Genomic DNA, 15,206 nt, shown 5'->3' on the forward strand with positions numbered 1-15,206 from the left:
CGTGCCTTTCACGACTACCAACTATCCCAGTGTGTTCAAACAACTAAATACTTCTGAAGTGTAATCGCTGTTGCAGAAAGTTTGGCAAGTAATTTATAAACCACAGTCTGAGCTGTTTTTCGTGTCAATTGAGGGATTAATTTTGGGTTCTTATGGGGCAGTGGTACTCTGAATTGTGGTTCAGGATCCCCTGGTCCACAGGTAGAAACCATACAAATGATACAACACAGAGGAGAGCCATTTGGCCCATCTTGTCCATGTTGACAGACACATGGTTGCCCTTTGTAATCCCCTGTTCCTGCACACGGCCCCTAGCCCTGCAGCTTATAGCACTTAGGATGCAGATACTTGTTGAAAGAGTTTAGCATCTCTGCCTTCACCACCAACTCAGATTGTGAATTCCAGACGCTCATCACCCATGTGTGTCATGATATATCTGAACAGGTTAATAAGAAAATCTCTAGCCAGGTTAGTTATCCTCCTCATAGTAATACTGTTGGTATTATTTAGTCCACCCAAAGGACAGAAAAGGCCTCTGATAAATCATCATCTGAAGGACAGCAGCATGTTCAGTGCCATGCTGAAGTGTCATTCAGGGTCTTGCTCAAGTCCTGGAGTGGGACTTCAAGTCACAGCCTTCTGGCTCACGTGAATGTGCTACCAGTTGAGCTACAGATGACACTTATGAAGTGATCAATTAGTTTTATGGAATCTTTTGACGAATGGGATTAATGTATTACCTATGGTATGTTTCTAATAATATCAATCACCATCTGGCAATGAATTCTAACACACCACTTCAAAGTAGTTTCTAAATTGGTTTTCAGAGCAACATTATCAAAGCTGCACAACATACACCCTGTAGAGGGAGCTGTGCCACACTGGAATCAATATGGTTCAATTTAATATTTGCCAGATTCTCCTCTTCCTGGATTTAAAATTTACTACTATGCTGTATTTCACTGAAGTAATCAGGTTTGCCCAAAATGCTGAATGGAATTTTGGAGAGGTTAAAAGAAATGTGGCTGTTATGAAAAAATTAGGTGCACTTGATGTCAGCTTGTGTATAATAAATGTACTTGTAGCTACTTCTCTCTCTCAAATTATTGCAGCTCGTCAGCTGGTAAAAGCGCCACTTGTGGTGCAGGGAAAATATCTACCTTTAGCACTTTTTCTGGCCCATAGACTTGCTCCACAGCTAGAAGTGTTGTACTCCTGTCAACAGGTATGTCGGTGACTATGGCAAAAGTGGACTGAAGGCACACTCTTGGTATAGAAAGTTCTGTGCTTGTGAGGAATTGGGCTTTTTTAAAAATTGAATTTGGATGATAAAGATATTTTCTAATCAACCATTATAGAGATGTTATTACACACCTTTGGAACAGGTGCAACTTGAGCCCAATCTCCTGGCCCAGAGGTAGTGACATTACAGCTGAACCTGAACATTTAGTTTTCCTATTCACGACTTGTTTGAAGTGTACAATTCTGTACCATATGTCAAATTCAATTATGTTAGCCACTATGAATCTTGTCTTTCTGTAAATTTAACCCTGATGTTGAAATCTGTCACGGCCTAATTTGATATAATCTGCAGTCTTTTGAAATTGAGGGCAGATTGTCAGAACATAGATGGCAACAACTTTGCGTATTTTTAAGGTAACAAAATGTTCAGGTTGTAAGTATGCTTGCTGAGCTGGTAGGTTTGTTCTCAGACATCTCGTTACCATGCTAGGTCACATCATCAGTGAGCCTCTGTTGAAGCGCTGGTGTTCTGTCCTACTTACTATTTATGAGTGTGGGTCTGTTAAGGTGGGTGACATCATTTCCGGTACTTTTTCTCAGAGGTTGGTACATGGAGACCAAGTCAATGTATTTATTGATAGAGTTCTGGTTTGAATGCTGAAATGTTGCTCAGTCACAGGAACATTATAGAACAAACTGCATTACTATGGTTGGAAGATTGTATGGCTGCAGGAGATTAGAGATTGTGAGGGATGAGGCCATGGAAGGAGTGGCAAACATTCAAGAGAAATTTAAAATCTAGGATTTTTTTTTAAGATTAGATTAGATTACTTAGTGTGGAAACAGGCCCTTCGGCCCAACAAGTCCACACCGCCCCGCCGAAGCGCAACCCACCCATACCCCTACATCTACCCCTTACCTAACACTACGGGCAATTTAGCATGGCCAATTCACCTGACATGCACATCTTTGGACTGTGGGAGGAAACCGGAGCACCCGGAGGAAACCCACGCAGACATGCAAACTCCACACAGTCAGTCGCCTGAGGCGGGAATTGAACCCGGGTCTCTGGCGCTGTGAGGCAGCAGTGCTAATCACTGTGCCACCATGCCGCCCACGAATTGTTGATGTTGATACGATGAATTGGCAGAATCTAACAGTGGCAATTTTTTTTCTGATGTAGGGCAGCTTTGCATTTGACATTTTTTTTAAAAGACAAAAAAAAACAGATAAAGTGCATTGGAATTGACGATATAAGGGACTGGTTTATAGACAAACTGCTAAAATAAGCCCTTACGTAGCTGTAATTCATACCTGGATCAGGGCACTATTATTTTGCATTTTTAAACCCTCATAGTTTCTCAGTGGGGGTGTGTGCAGGGATATATAATAATTGTAATGACTATTGATTTAAATTTTCATTTTGAATTTGGCATACTCCAAGTTTTTAAAATGTGATTTATGTAATTATAATAAACTGCTTCTAAGATTCAGGGCCTTAGTGGCTAGATTAGAAGCCCCTGTCTCTCCTACTTCCTCTAAAAGCAAAGGAGAGTTTATAAACAGATATTTTGTTTTTGATCAGTTTGTCTGGGCTGGTAGCCTGCTGCTTACCAATACAGCTGCAAGAGGGCAGAAATAGAAACTGTCAGCAAAATGCCTGTTATTACTCTAGCTGGTGGTTGGATTCCAGATGGCTTGTGGTTGGGCAGTATCACTGTGCACAGCGCGAACTGGAATGAGATTGTCAAAAACAAACATTCCTGTTGTAGGCTGCAGGATACCCCAGCTGCTCTGTATTTATACAGTCTGGCACAAGAATGTACATAGCATACTGTGAAAGTTTGTTCCTTTATGATAGAGTTTCTATCCCTTCCTCCTCGCCCTCCACAACATTATTACCAAACTTCTCAGTGGCTCAACTAAAGGCACTGACTTGTGGTTTGGGTGTTATCCGCAGGCGCCTGTGGCCCTTCACTAACTCGCCTACAGTGGCGATTCTTCTTTGTTTAATGGCAGTGGTAAGTATTGGCAGGCTATTTGTTTGTGATGAGGGTGGGGGAGAGAATCATCTGAGTATGTGATCCAGTACTTGCCTGACCTCCATTTGTAGCAAGATCGCTAAATAGTCTATGGGAGAAAATGGTCAGACTTTTCCAGTGTCAACCGTAGCTCAGATGGTAACAGTATCACCTCGAGTCATACAGTATGTAAACAGACTCTTTGGTCCAACCATGTTCGCAAACTAAACTAGGCCCAGCTGCCTACGTTTGGCTCGTATCCCTCCAAACCATCCAAATATCTTTTAAACATTGTAAAGTACTTGCATCCACCACTTTCTCTAGCAGTTCATTCCATATGAACTAGTATTTTTTTAAAAAGAAGTTTCCCCTCATCTTTTTAAAACTTTCTCCTCTCACATTAAAAATATGCCCCCTGGTTTTGAACTCCCCCATCCCAGGGAAAAAGACTCTTGTTATTCACTTTTTCTGTGTTCATCATGATTTTATAATCCTCAATGAAGTCACCCCGAACATCCTTCACTCCAATGAAAAAAAGTCCCAGCTTTTCCAGTCTTTTTTTTTTTGAATCTCTCAACCCCTCCATTTCCAGCAGGATCTTGCTGCCTATTTCCCTCTGAATCTGCTCACATCCTACCAAAAGGTTCAAATAAAATATCCAGATTGACCAAAAATTAATGCTTAGGTGTGGACAAATACTGAGAGGACACAGGCTGTGAATGAATATGGACAAGTTTACTGAGTGGGCAAAAATTTCGCAGAAGGAAGATAATGTGAGCAAGAGTGAATCATTTAGTTTGGCCTCTTTTACATGTCCTCGGTTTAGGGCACACAAATAAAGGCTGATGCTTCTGTCTAGTCATGAGGGGGATGTTCTGTTTTCTTTTAAATGTGTGACATTTAACCAAAGCCCCATCTGTCTTCAGGTGGTTGTAAAAGATCCCATGGCAGCAGCTTCCAAGAAGAGCAGGGGGTCAGCCCCCCATGAGCATCACAAGGCAATGGGTTTATCGGGCTGTTATCACATTGTTGGTGGAAACTTGGATGCTGAAGTTGGTTGTTCCCCTTCAACATGAGTTCATTTAATTGGCTGGAAGGCATTTTCCAGTAGCTGTCATTGTAGGTTCCCCTCCCTCCCAACACCCAAGCTGAAAGGTAGATGGAAAGTTTGTCTTTTCCTTCTGGATTTCATTTTCTGATTTTTTTTTTTCTTCTTAGTGGTTTTCCCTCAAGATCTTCTGGAGAAAGGACTTGCAGCCAATAATTTTGCAATGCTTGGCTTGGGTGATATTGTCATTCCAGGTAAGAGTTGTTCTCCCTGACTGAAAATTCAGTATGTCTCCTACTTTGAAACTGTTTCTCCATCTGATTGGTCAACTTCCAGAGTCATACCTCTCTTAATTTTAATCTGTAACCCTGAATGTTTTCTTTCTGCAGCAAGCTCCAAGATTTTCTTGGAAGGCTAATATTAGAATTTGGATATTGATGCCAAGTGCCACAGCGTCAGGGTGGAGTTACAACTCTGAATCTGATTACCAATTTGACTTGAGTATTAAAGCAAAAGGTGTGAGACTTTGTTCAATCTTGCATTGCTTGCTATTAGTCCCATCAGATATAATATGGCTCCTGTCCAATGCAAAACAGGATTCAAATAATACATGAACCTACTAACATTGTAAAGGCTGACAGCTGAACTGATGGATGAGGAAAGATTGAACAGGTTGGGGTCTTTTCGTATTCCTCTAGCAGAGTGAGGTTTTTAAGATTAAAGGAATCTGACTGAGTAGACACAGATGTCAAAATATTTATAGTTTTGGGGAAGAAACTTTACCTGAAGAGTGGCGAGAACATGGAAAGGGGTGTCATAGATGCATTAAAAGCGAGGCTAAGTAAGTGCACAAGGGAGAAAGGAATAAAAAGTTACGATGAAATAATCGAGTGAAAAGGGGGTTCAAATAGAACATGAACCAGTTCGGCAGAATGACTGTGTCCACCATGCATTCTATGTGACTTTTCCACTTCCTAGTCTGAAGAATGATACGTGTGAAAGTTGGAATGTGCTGCATGCTAATGAGCTCTTAATGCTCTTGTATGAGAGGAAGTGGACCAGCTGGAATTTTTATGATAATAGTATCATGATGACTAACACTGAGACTAACTTTCAATTCCAGATTTCATTAGTTCATACCAGTTACAGTGATGAGATTCGGTTCAATAGTCGGGAGTGGTGTAAGTGATGGCACGTGTATGAGGTCTGAAGCTCACTTTGGGGTCAGCTACAACCCCAAGATTGTAAAAAAGACTGGCTTAATCTGAGTGTTGCCAGGGCAGGGATGGAGTATGAAGTTAGGGAATGGAGTTGGGAGAGTGGACTAAAAATGTAATTGTTCAAATAAGCTGCAGGCATGTATTTCTCCTCCGTGTGATACGTTATTGTGATCTGTTTCCACATGTTTCACAACTTGCTGCCAAAAAACATCATTTGTTGTGATTTGAGCTGAAGGATTTGAGTTAATTAAAGTAATTGGCTGTCTGTATTTAACCTTGAACTTGAAGCATTCACTGTCTTGTTTCTGGAGAGAGGTTGCTTCTAATTACTCACTGATGATCTGCAAATCTGTGCAGATGCAGATGAGTGAAAAACAAGCTGCTGTTCAAGAGGTGCTGTTTCCAATCATAGGTGATTGTTGCAACAAAAACCTTGTCAGGGAGTTGGAGAATTATTTGCGTACTGCCTGACTATTATCATGGCTAAGGGAGAAAGATAACTAATTAAAACAAAAATATTCCCGCTAAATAGCAAGATCTACTTTCTATGTTCTCTTGCCCTGTCCAAGCCATTGCTCTGCCTCATCATTACGGCATTTGTACTCAGCGTGATGTGTCTTGACGGATTCTGTTATGGCCAGTTTTAACTATTGGAGCCACACAGGGTGTATTGTTTCTCATTTCCTTGTGACAGTTCCCCTATCCAGGCTGATTCAGTCATGGGTTCTGCAATAGGATACTGGAGTATATCCTGAAGAATATAAGGTTCACAGTTAAGGAATTGTTGAAACTGTTCAATTCAGCTTTGATGAGTTGCATCGTCATCCTTCAGTGATACCATCCCCTTGGCAAAGTGGATTTTGTCCTTTTGACCATTGTCTAGTCAATTAGCCTAGGTGCCTTAAAAAAAACATTACATTTTATGATTGTCAGCATACTGTTAGATCTCAAGGACATTCCCACCACATGTCCTTTTATCTGATGGATTTACCTTTTGAGTATCAATGGTGAGCTGTTGAAATGCTGCTACTTGACTTGCAATCGAGGATTCTGCTAGCAGGGAGTGGAGTTTGCTAACTTGGTTCAAGGAGGTCACATTTCAGCATTGCTTTCATCCAACTGATCCTGATGATGACAACACTCACCCTATCATCTGGCCATGAAAGTCTAGTACAATTGACTTTATCTGATCCCATTGTTCTGGAATTTTGTTTGATGTGTGAGGATGTTTCAGATTGATTGTAAAATGAAATTAGAATGTCTCTTTGGCCTGGCTACTTTTGAGTGGAATAAATTGATCACTTGGGCCATTTGTGGACATTACTCCCCTCCCCTAGTCACCTTTTGAGAAGATGATGGTAAGCTTCCGGATCGTACTACAGTTTATTTCCCGTGCCATTCGGGAGGAGTTCCGGTATTTTAAACCAGCGACACTGAAGGAATGGCAATCTGTTTCCCAGACAGTAATTGATGGTTTGGAGAGTAACTTGCAGGTAATTTTCCTATGCATCTGCTGGACTTCTCTTTCTAGATTGTAGTGGTCATTGCCTTGAAAGGTGCTATCTATAGACCCTTGGCAAATTACTTCAATGCATATTGTAGATGGTACGCTCTGCTGTTGTGCCGGTTGTGGAGGGAGTGAATATGGTGCTATCAAATGGGCTGCTTTATCTTGAAAGGTGCTGAGCTTCCTAACTGTTGGGGCTGCATTTGCAAGTGGCAAGTATTCTATCACATTCCTAAATTGTCACTGTGTGGGTGTAGGTTTGCTTGCTGAGCAGGAAGGTTCATTTTCAGATGTTTTGTCACCATACTGGGTAACATCATCGGTGAGCCTCTGGATGAAGCTTTGTCACTTTGTAGATAGTGGACAGGCATTGGGAAGTCAGGAGGTAAGATACTTACTATAGGATTCCTGACCTTGACCTGCTGTTGTCGTCACAGTGTTTATATGGCTAGTCTAGTTCTGTTTCTGGTCAATGGTAACCCTCAAGATGATGTTATTGGGGTAATGCCATTGAAGGACATAGGATGATTGTTAGATTCTCTCTATTGTTGGACATGAACATTGCCTGCTACTTGTTTGTCATGAATGCTACTTGCCACTTGTCAGCCCACACCTGGATATTTCACAGGTCTTGCTGCATTTGGACTTTGACTGCTTCAATATCTGAGGAATTGTAAATGGTGCTGAGCATTGTTGATTAACTGTGAGCATCTCCACTTCAGATGTTTATATTAAAGGAAAGGTCACTGATTAAACAGCTGAAAATGGTTGGGCTTGGGAGACAGCTCTGCAGAGCTCCTGCAGAGATACCCTGCAACTTGATATGACTGACCTCCACAACCACAGCAACCTTACTTTGTACCAGGCATAACCAGCAGAACATTTTCATCCCTGATTCTTATTGACACCAGTTGTGCGAGAGCTACTTGATATCACCCTGTGTCAAATGCAACTTTGATATCAAGAACAGTCGCTCTCACCTCGCCCTGGAATTTAGTTCTTTTGTTCATGTTTGAACTCAGGCTGTAGTGAGGTCAGGAATCGAGTGATTCAGGCAATACCCAAACTCCGTGTCAGCGAGCAGGTTATTGCCATGTAGGTGCTGCTTGATAGCACTGAGTGATGAGAAGTAGGAAGTGAAAACCTTGAGGTTTAATTGTTTCTATTGAAAGCTGTTGTTTCTAATTTCCACCAATGTACTATTGAGAAAAAATGCAAGGTCATCAGATTTGCAGATGATAGAACATAGCACATCTCAGGAATGGGCCCTTCAGCCCATGATGTGCTGAACATGACGCCAAATTAAGTTAATCCTTTCTGCCTGCCATATTCCTCAGTTCTTTTGCATTTTCGTGTGCTTATCTAAAAGTCTTTTAAAGGTCCCTATCGTATCTGCCTCCACCACCACCCCTGGCAGCATTTTCCAGGCTCCTATCACTCTGTGTAAAATAAAAACTTGCCCCTTACATCTTCATTGAAATTTCCCCTCTCACCTTAAATGCATGCCCCCTAATTTTAGACATTTAAACTCTGGGAAGATGATTCTGGCCATCAACCCTGTCTATGCATCTCATAATTTGATCGATTTCTATTAAGTCTCCCATCTGCCTACACTACTCCACAGAAAGCAATCCAAGTTTTTCTATCCTTATAGCTCATACCCTCTAATCTTTGCACCCCCTGTAAGGCCTCCACAGCCTTCCGGTAATGTGGCGCCCAGAATTGAACACAATACTACAAGTGTGGCCTAACCAAAGTCTTATAAAGTTGCAACATGACATCTTAATTCTTGTACTCAATTCCCCGACACGTGAAAGCTAGCGTGCAGTACGCCTTCTTTACCTCCCTATCTACTTATGTGATAAACTGGAAATGCAACAGAAACTGAGGAAGCATTGTGATTTGGACAAATGTGCAAGTGGGAGAAATAATTGCAAGTTAAATTTCATGTAAATAATTGTGCAATACTTTAAAAAAAATGAAGTGGATAACTACTTAATGGTGTTGAAGTAGCTAAGAGTCGAGTTGATATAAGACTTCATGGCTGTTTCTATTTGCTCTGTGCTGATAAACATGTAAGAATAGCGTGGATTTGTTGGAGACTAATAGTGAATTTATTTGGGAATACATGTTTCCCACACCGGAATGGCCATTATTTATGCCCAAAAAGTGAATACATAATGGAACTTGCAGCATTGTTTCATGTCAAAGACTGTGATGCTGGAAAAGCACAGCCAGTCAGGCAGCATCTGAGGAGCAGGAAAGTCGACGTTTCGGGCATGAGTCCTTCATCAGGAATCTCATGTACAGAGGCTCTTTCTTGTGTCCTTTCACAGGATGTGGGTGTCCCTGGGAGATTATTTATTGCCCTCGACAGAGATGGTGCGACACCTTTACTGCAGCCCATCTGGTGCGGTTGCATGATGGTGGGGAGTATGCTGCAGGAGTTTGACCCAATGACAGAGAGACAATGGTGATGTTCCACGTTAAAATGGTGTGTGGGGCCCGGAACAATATCTGGCTTATGGTGATTCTGTGATTTGTTACTTTTCTCAGTGGAGGAGGATGTGTGTTTGGAAAGTGCCATGAAGGGAAGTTTTGAGTTACTGTGTTGCATTTTCTAGAAAGTGCCAACAATGTGTACTGTGTAACTAATGGAGAGAATAAATATTAAAGGTTTTGGATAGGGTGCTATTCAAGCGGGCTGCTTTGCCCTACAAAGCGTCAAGCTTCTTTTAATGTTGCTGGAACTACACCCATTCAGGCAAGTGGAGAATATTCCATTCCACTTCTGACTCTGTTTTGTTCCAAGAACATTCAAGAAGCTCTGACATAGAAGGTAAAGCAGGCCACTTGATGGGCGCCCTATCCATCAAGTTCCTCATTCATTCCCTCCACCATTAGTACAGTGGCAACAGTTTGTGCCATCTTCTAAATGCATTTCGATAACTCACCAAGATTTTTTTGACAACACCTTCCAAACCCAGCTAAAAGGGCAATGATAGCAGATACATGTGTATGCCACCACCAGCTATAGGTTCTCCTCCAAGCCACATACATCCTTACTTGCAACTGGAGCCATTCTTTCACTATTGCTGGAACAACTACTTGTGAATAACACGCCTCACTGTAGGTGTATCAACTCCCCATTGACTCCAGTAGTTCCAGAAGCAATAGGGATTGACAGTAAAATGCTAGCTTCGCCAGCGATACCAAATCAGGGAGTGAAGTTTTGTAAATGGCCAGTTTCTAGCCAATGCTAAGCCTCAGGATGCTGATATTGGGGGATTTGGAGGTGGTAATGCCATTGAATATCAGAAAGTGATTGTTAAATTCTCTTTTGAGCTATGGTCATTGCCTATCGCTTCTGTAGCATGAATGTTGCTTTCTATTTCTCAGCCAACATCAGCTGCTGTCATGCATGAACTTTGCGTGCTTCAGTGGCTGAAGAGTTTTTCTGGGACTCCTTGATATAACACTACATTAAGTCTGGCTTTGACACCAAAGGCAATTACTTACCTCCCGTCACCTCTAAACTTTACAGCCCAGGACCTAATAGAGGTAATGAGTTTAGGAGCTGAGGTTCTATTGGAACTCAACCTGCTCATTGATATTCAGTTTATCATTGTGTATGGGCTACTCGATAGGACTGACAATGGCATCTTCCTTCACTTTGTGGATTGCAAATATTATGGGATGTAATTTGCCAAATTATCTTTATCCTACTTTTTGTGTATAGGACATATCTGGGCAGCGTTCCACATTACTGATAGATGCCAAAGTTATGGTTGCACTGGAACAGCTCAACAAAGGGGCACGGCTCGTTCTGGAGCATGCATCCTCAGTGCTAATGTTGCAATGTTGTCAGGGCCCATTGTTTTTTTGCAGCATTCAATGCCTTCAACCCTTGTTATCATGTGGAGAGTCAAATTGGCTGTAGGCTATAATCTGTGATGCTGGGGATTATGGGAGGAGGCAAACTTGAATCATCAGCCTGGCACTTCTGACTGAAGATGGTTGGTTGTAAATGGTTAAGCATTGTCGTTTTTGAAATCTTGGACTCCCGAATCCTGGAGAATTGGGATATTGTGAAGCTACCTCCTTCTGTTGGCTGTTTTGATTGTCCTCCAATTTGTGGATGTAACAGAATTGTAGAACTTAAATGTGGTAGGTTGGTAACAGTATCAAGTTCTTCTACTGTTTGTCGTGCAAGTAGTCCCTATTGTTGACGTATGAAGCATCAGTTTGCTATGTCAGACTATCTAGCTTCTCCTGGCATGCCCTCTGCACCCTTTGTTGAGCCTGGGTTGTCCCCTGGCACAACGCTGACAGTAGAGTGGAAGGATATACCGTGTCATGAAATTACAGATTGCGGGTGAATACAATTATGCTGATGGCTCAGAACACCTCATGGCTGCTCAATTTTGTGTTGCTGCATACGTTTGAAATGTGTTCCGTGTAACATGGTGGTAGTGATTATTGGATAATACAAATTTAACATGATCTGGGTGCCAAAAATATCCCAAGGTGAAATTAATTGACTTTAGAGTGACTAAATTCAATGAAATAATGATAAAGTTGATACTAAAGATCAGGGTTATTAGTGGATCAGTAGTTATTGAAGAGTTACTTGAAAGGGAATAATTTGCCGTTGTATGGGGGAGTGGGACTAAATGCATAGGTCTTTCTAAGAGCTAGCACAGGTTTAGAGGACTTTGAGCTCTGTGTGCTCTCCGATTATTTATCAGGCATTTCTTAATAGAATAGCTACTTAAAACATGAAATACTTCTCTACTCAGTACAATGGAGTTTAAATCATAGACTCAGTTATGTAAAGAAAGGTGATCTTTTAAGTTCTGAGAAACTTAATTATTATCTTGTGTTCAACAGTGGCACTGTGAGCCATAGGAAAGCAATTTGTAATTCCATTGGGGCCACAGTAGTACATTTATTATTGAACCTGAGTGTGGGGCTGGGAAAATGATCCCATTTTCCTTCCCTTGAGCTTGTCCAGTGATTCCTGTGGAAGTGACGAGGGTGCATCGGTTGCTGGGGAAATTGTTTGAAATATCCTCTATAGTTGTATGTCTAATGCTAACCCTCGCTACCTCAGCTCAAGGATGAAGAATTGCCTTTTGCGGGAGGTAGCTGAAAGCTTCTATAACTCGTTGAGGTCAAATGTGTCACCAAATGTGCAAAAAGTCGAGCCCAAGTCTAACTGACTTCAAGCCCAATTGTTGGGGATAAAGGGATGCTGCTTTAGCCACTTGAGCACCCATGTATCTCTGAAGTAATTTACGTATTCAAGTCTGGTGTAGATGGTTTAGGTATTTGGTGACCCTTCAGTGTAAAGTTCTTTCCAAGATTAAAGTTACCTCAAATCACATCTCAATTCTATTTTGTGAGCGGAAGCTAATTCTGTTTCTTTTCCTAACCTTAGGTATCTTCATTGCTCTTCTACTTCGTTTTGATGTGAGGTAAGCTGTTAAAGTGCATGAATAAACAGAATTGAATATGGTCAGAATCGCTCTCTCTTCACAAGGGAAGCTTTCTGCCCTATAATTGAATTAATATTGGATCTTCAGTTTGTTAATCCTCATAAAACTGAACCACACTATCAGTTACCAGAAATGTAAAGTAGTGGAGCTGGAAAGAACGAGTTTAGGTTTTAAAGGAAGATATTTACAGCTGAAAGGAGGTAGATATTGCCAAAAGTAGTAATGTTTTAACTGTAACTAGAAAGAGACTGAGAGTTGGCAAGTTCTTATGTGTGTATGGCTAATCATCTAGCCTACACATCCCTGTACACTGCAGGCGATCTAGCATGGCCAATCCACCCAACCTGCACATCTTTGGACTATGGGAAGAAACTGGACCACCTGGCAGAGAAACACTCAGACGTGGAGAGAACTTGCAAATTCCATACAGACAGTCACCCAAGATTACAATTGAATCTGGGTCCCTGGCAGTGGTAACCACTGTACCACCCTAAATTTGTAAATGAGACTTATTCTTTATTTCATTCTTACGGGCTGCCAACTAGTTTGATGAGAATTTTGTACTGAAATTGAGACTAATTGTGTCTTGTCAGATCAAAATTCTGCCGAGTATAATTGGTACAATTTGCAGGATTTGCTAATCTGTTGTTTCTTTTTTTTAATCCCCGATCTCTTGTCCCTTCTGGCCTAGTTTGAAGAAGAACAGCCGGACGTACTTCTACACTAGCTTCTTCGCTTATGTCTTTGGTCTTGGACTTACCATTTATGTAATGCACACTTTCAAGCATGCTCAGGTGAGATGTGCTTAATGGCCTCCTACTTTAAAGCTTTTAATTCTAGTTGCATTAACTCAGTTGTTTGCAATTTTTGCATCCTGTGTCGATTGCTGCATTGTTAACTTCGACTTTTATTATCATCCTATGACAGATCACTAACACATCCTGTCAAGCGTGTCACTACTGATCTTATTTTCTAACTGAAACCACCTACTCTGTCTCAAGTTGTCAGTCTTCCTCAGGCCATGTTATTGGATGAAGTGTAGACATTGAGAGAACTGTATTTCAGTTTGGATTCGTGTTTAGCACTTCACTTCTTTCGCTCTTTGTTCACAATCGTCATTCTAGGTTCAGCATATATAACAGCAAATAGGGATTTTATTCCTTGCTGTTGCTTCCTTCCACATTACTTTCTTGTTGTTAGATATTCAGGTGAGCCTATAAGATTTTTTTTAGGTATATTGATACTGCAAAGCAGCATTTAAAACATGAACAAAGATGTTACTGAGACGAGAGGGTTTGAGCTTTAAGCCAAGGCTGGATGGACTGACTTCTTTCCCTGGATCGTTGAAGCTGAGGAGTGACCTTTGAGGTTTATTAAACCATGAGGGGCATAAATAAGGTGAATAACAAGGTTTTTCCACCAGGGTAGGGGAGTCCAAAGCTAGAGGGAATCGGTTAAAGGTGAAGAGGGAAAGATTTAAAGGGACCTGAGGGGCCTTTTTTGTACAGAGGGTGGCGCATATATGGAACAAATTGCCAGCGGAAGTGATGGAGGCTGGTACAACTATAACATTTTAAAGACATTTGGACAGGTGCATGGATAGGCTAGGTTACGAAGGAAATGGGTCAAATGTGGACAAATGGACTAATGCAGTTTAGGAAACCTGGTTGGCACAGATGAGTTGGGCTGAAGTGTCTGTTTCTGTGTTGTGTGCTTCTATCTACCCACGTGTCTGCGTGGGTTTCCTCCGGGTGCTCCGGTTTCCTCCCACAGTCCAAAGATGTGCAGGTTAGGTGAATTGGCCATACTAAATTGCCCGTAGTGTTAGGTAAGGGGTAAATGTAGGGGTATGGGTGGGTTTCGCTTCGGCGGGTCGGTGTGGACTTGTTGGGCCGAAGGGCCTGTTTCCACACTGTAATCTAATCTAATCTAATCTTGCATGCTGACAAAAATAGGAGGCATATATTGGGGGTGGGGGGGAATTTTTTTTCCCAGTACCTATTTGCCACTAGAAATTGTCTAAGAATTTATCAGGATAAATTGACTTTGGGGGTCTCTGTCCGAATAGAGAGTTTTATTTTTGTTCGAGAAGCAGCATCACATTGACCCAAACCCATTTAACTTCTCGAAGGTCGCCACAGCAAGGAATAAAATCTCCAGCATCAATAAATGCTGTGCAATTCTGTTTTGCAAGGCCTGCTTTCCAGGAAAGTGAACTGCTCTCATTGCGAAATTTGATTGAATCCAAATTGACTTGAAAATATTTGTGCAAACCAAGTTTCATTATGCAATAGCGTAAACTTCACTAAAGAGTACTCTATTCTGTATGTGTTACTATTTGGCTTAAACTATGGATGTCGAGGATGTAAAGTTTTCTTTCGTTCTTGCTTTTAATTGTCAGCCTGCTCTACTGTACCTGGTACCTGCCTGCATTGGATTCCCAGTTACTGTTGCTCTGGTTAAGGGAGAACTTACTGAAATGTTCAGGTAAGAGCTTGCATTGTACTGTAGTTGCTGAGGAATGCAGCGCACACAGAATGTTGGCTGGGGTGTACTCAATGGCCACACGTATTTTTCTGTGCGGTTCTGTATTCTCTCGAACAAAAACTACTTGATCGGTTCTAATTTCTGTGTGACACAACATTTTGGTATTGTATATATAAAAGGCAC

General features: G+C 41.5%; 1 protein-coding gene across 2 annotated transcripts in view; it reads left to right on the plus strand.

Moving 5' to 3' along the window:
- Positions 1 to 15,206, plus strand: part of hm13 (histocompatibility (minor) 13) — a 77,085-nt gene that overhangs the window by 34,247 nt on the left and 27,632 nt on the right. For both annotated transcript variants that reach the window (XM_043710791.1, XM_043710790.1), the window contains exons 8-11: positions 4,482 to 4,565; positions 12,479 to 12,515; positions 13,228 to 13,330; positions 14,938 to 15,023. In XM_043710791.1, the coding sequence (XP_043566726.1) occupies positions 4,482 to 4,565; positions 12,479 to 12,515; positions 13,228 to 13,330; positions 14,938 to 15,023 (310 nt within the window). The remainder of the gene's footprint in view (positions 1 to 4,481; positions 4,566 to 12,478; positions 12,516 to 13,227; positions 13,331 to 14,937; positions 15,024 to 15,206) is intronic.

The sequence above is a fragment of the Chiloscyllium plagiosum genome, chromosome 20 (assembly GCF_004010195.1).
Source record: "Chiloscyllium plagiosum isolate BGI_BamShark_2017 chromosome 20, ASM401019v2, whole genome shotgun sequence".
Lineage (NCBI taxonomy): Eukaryota > Metazoa > Chordata > Chondrichthyes > Orectolobiformes > Hemiscylliidae > Chiloscyllium > Chiloscyllium plagiosum.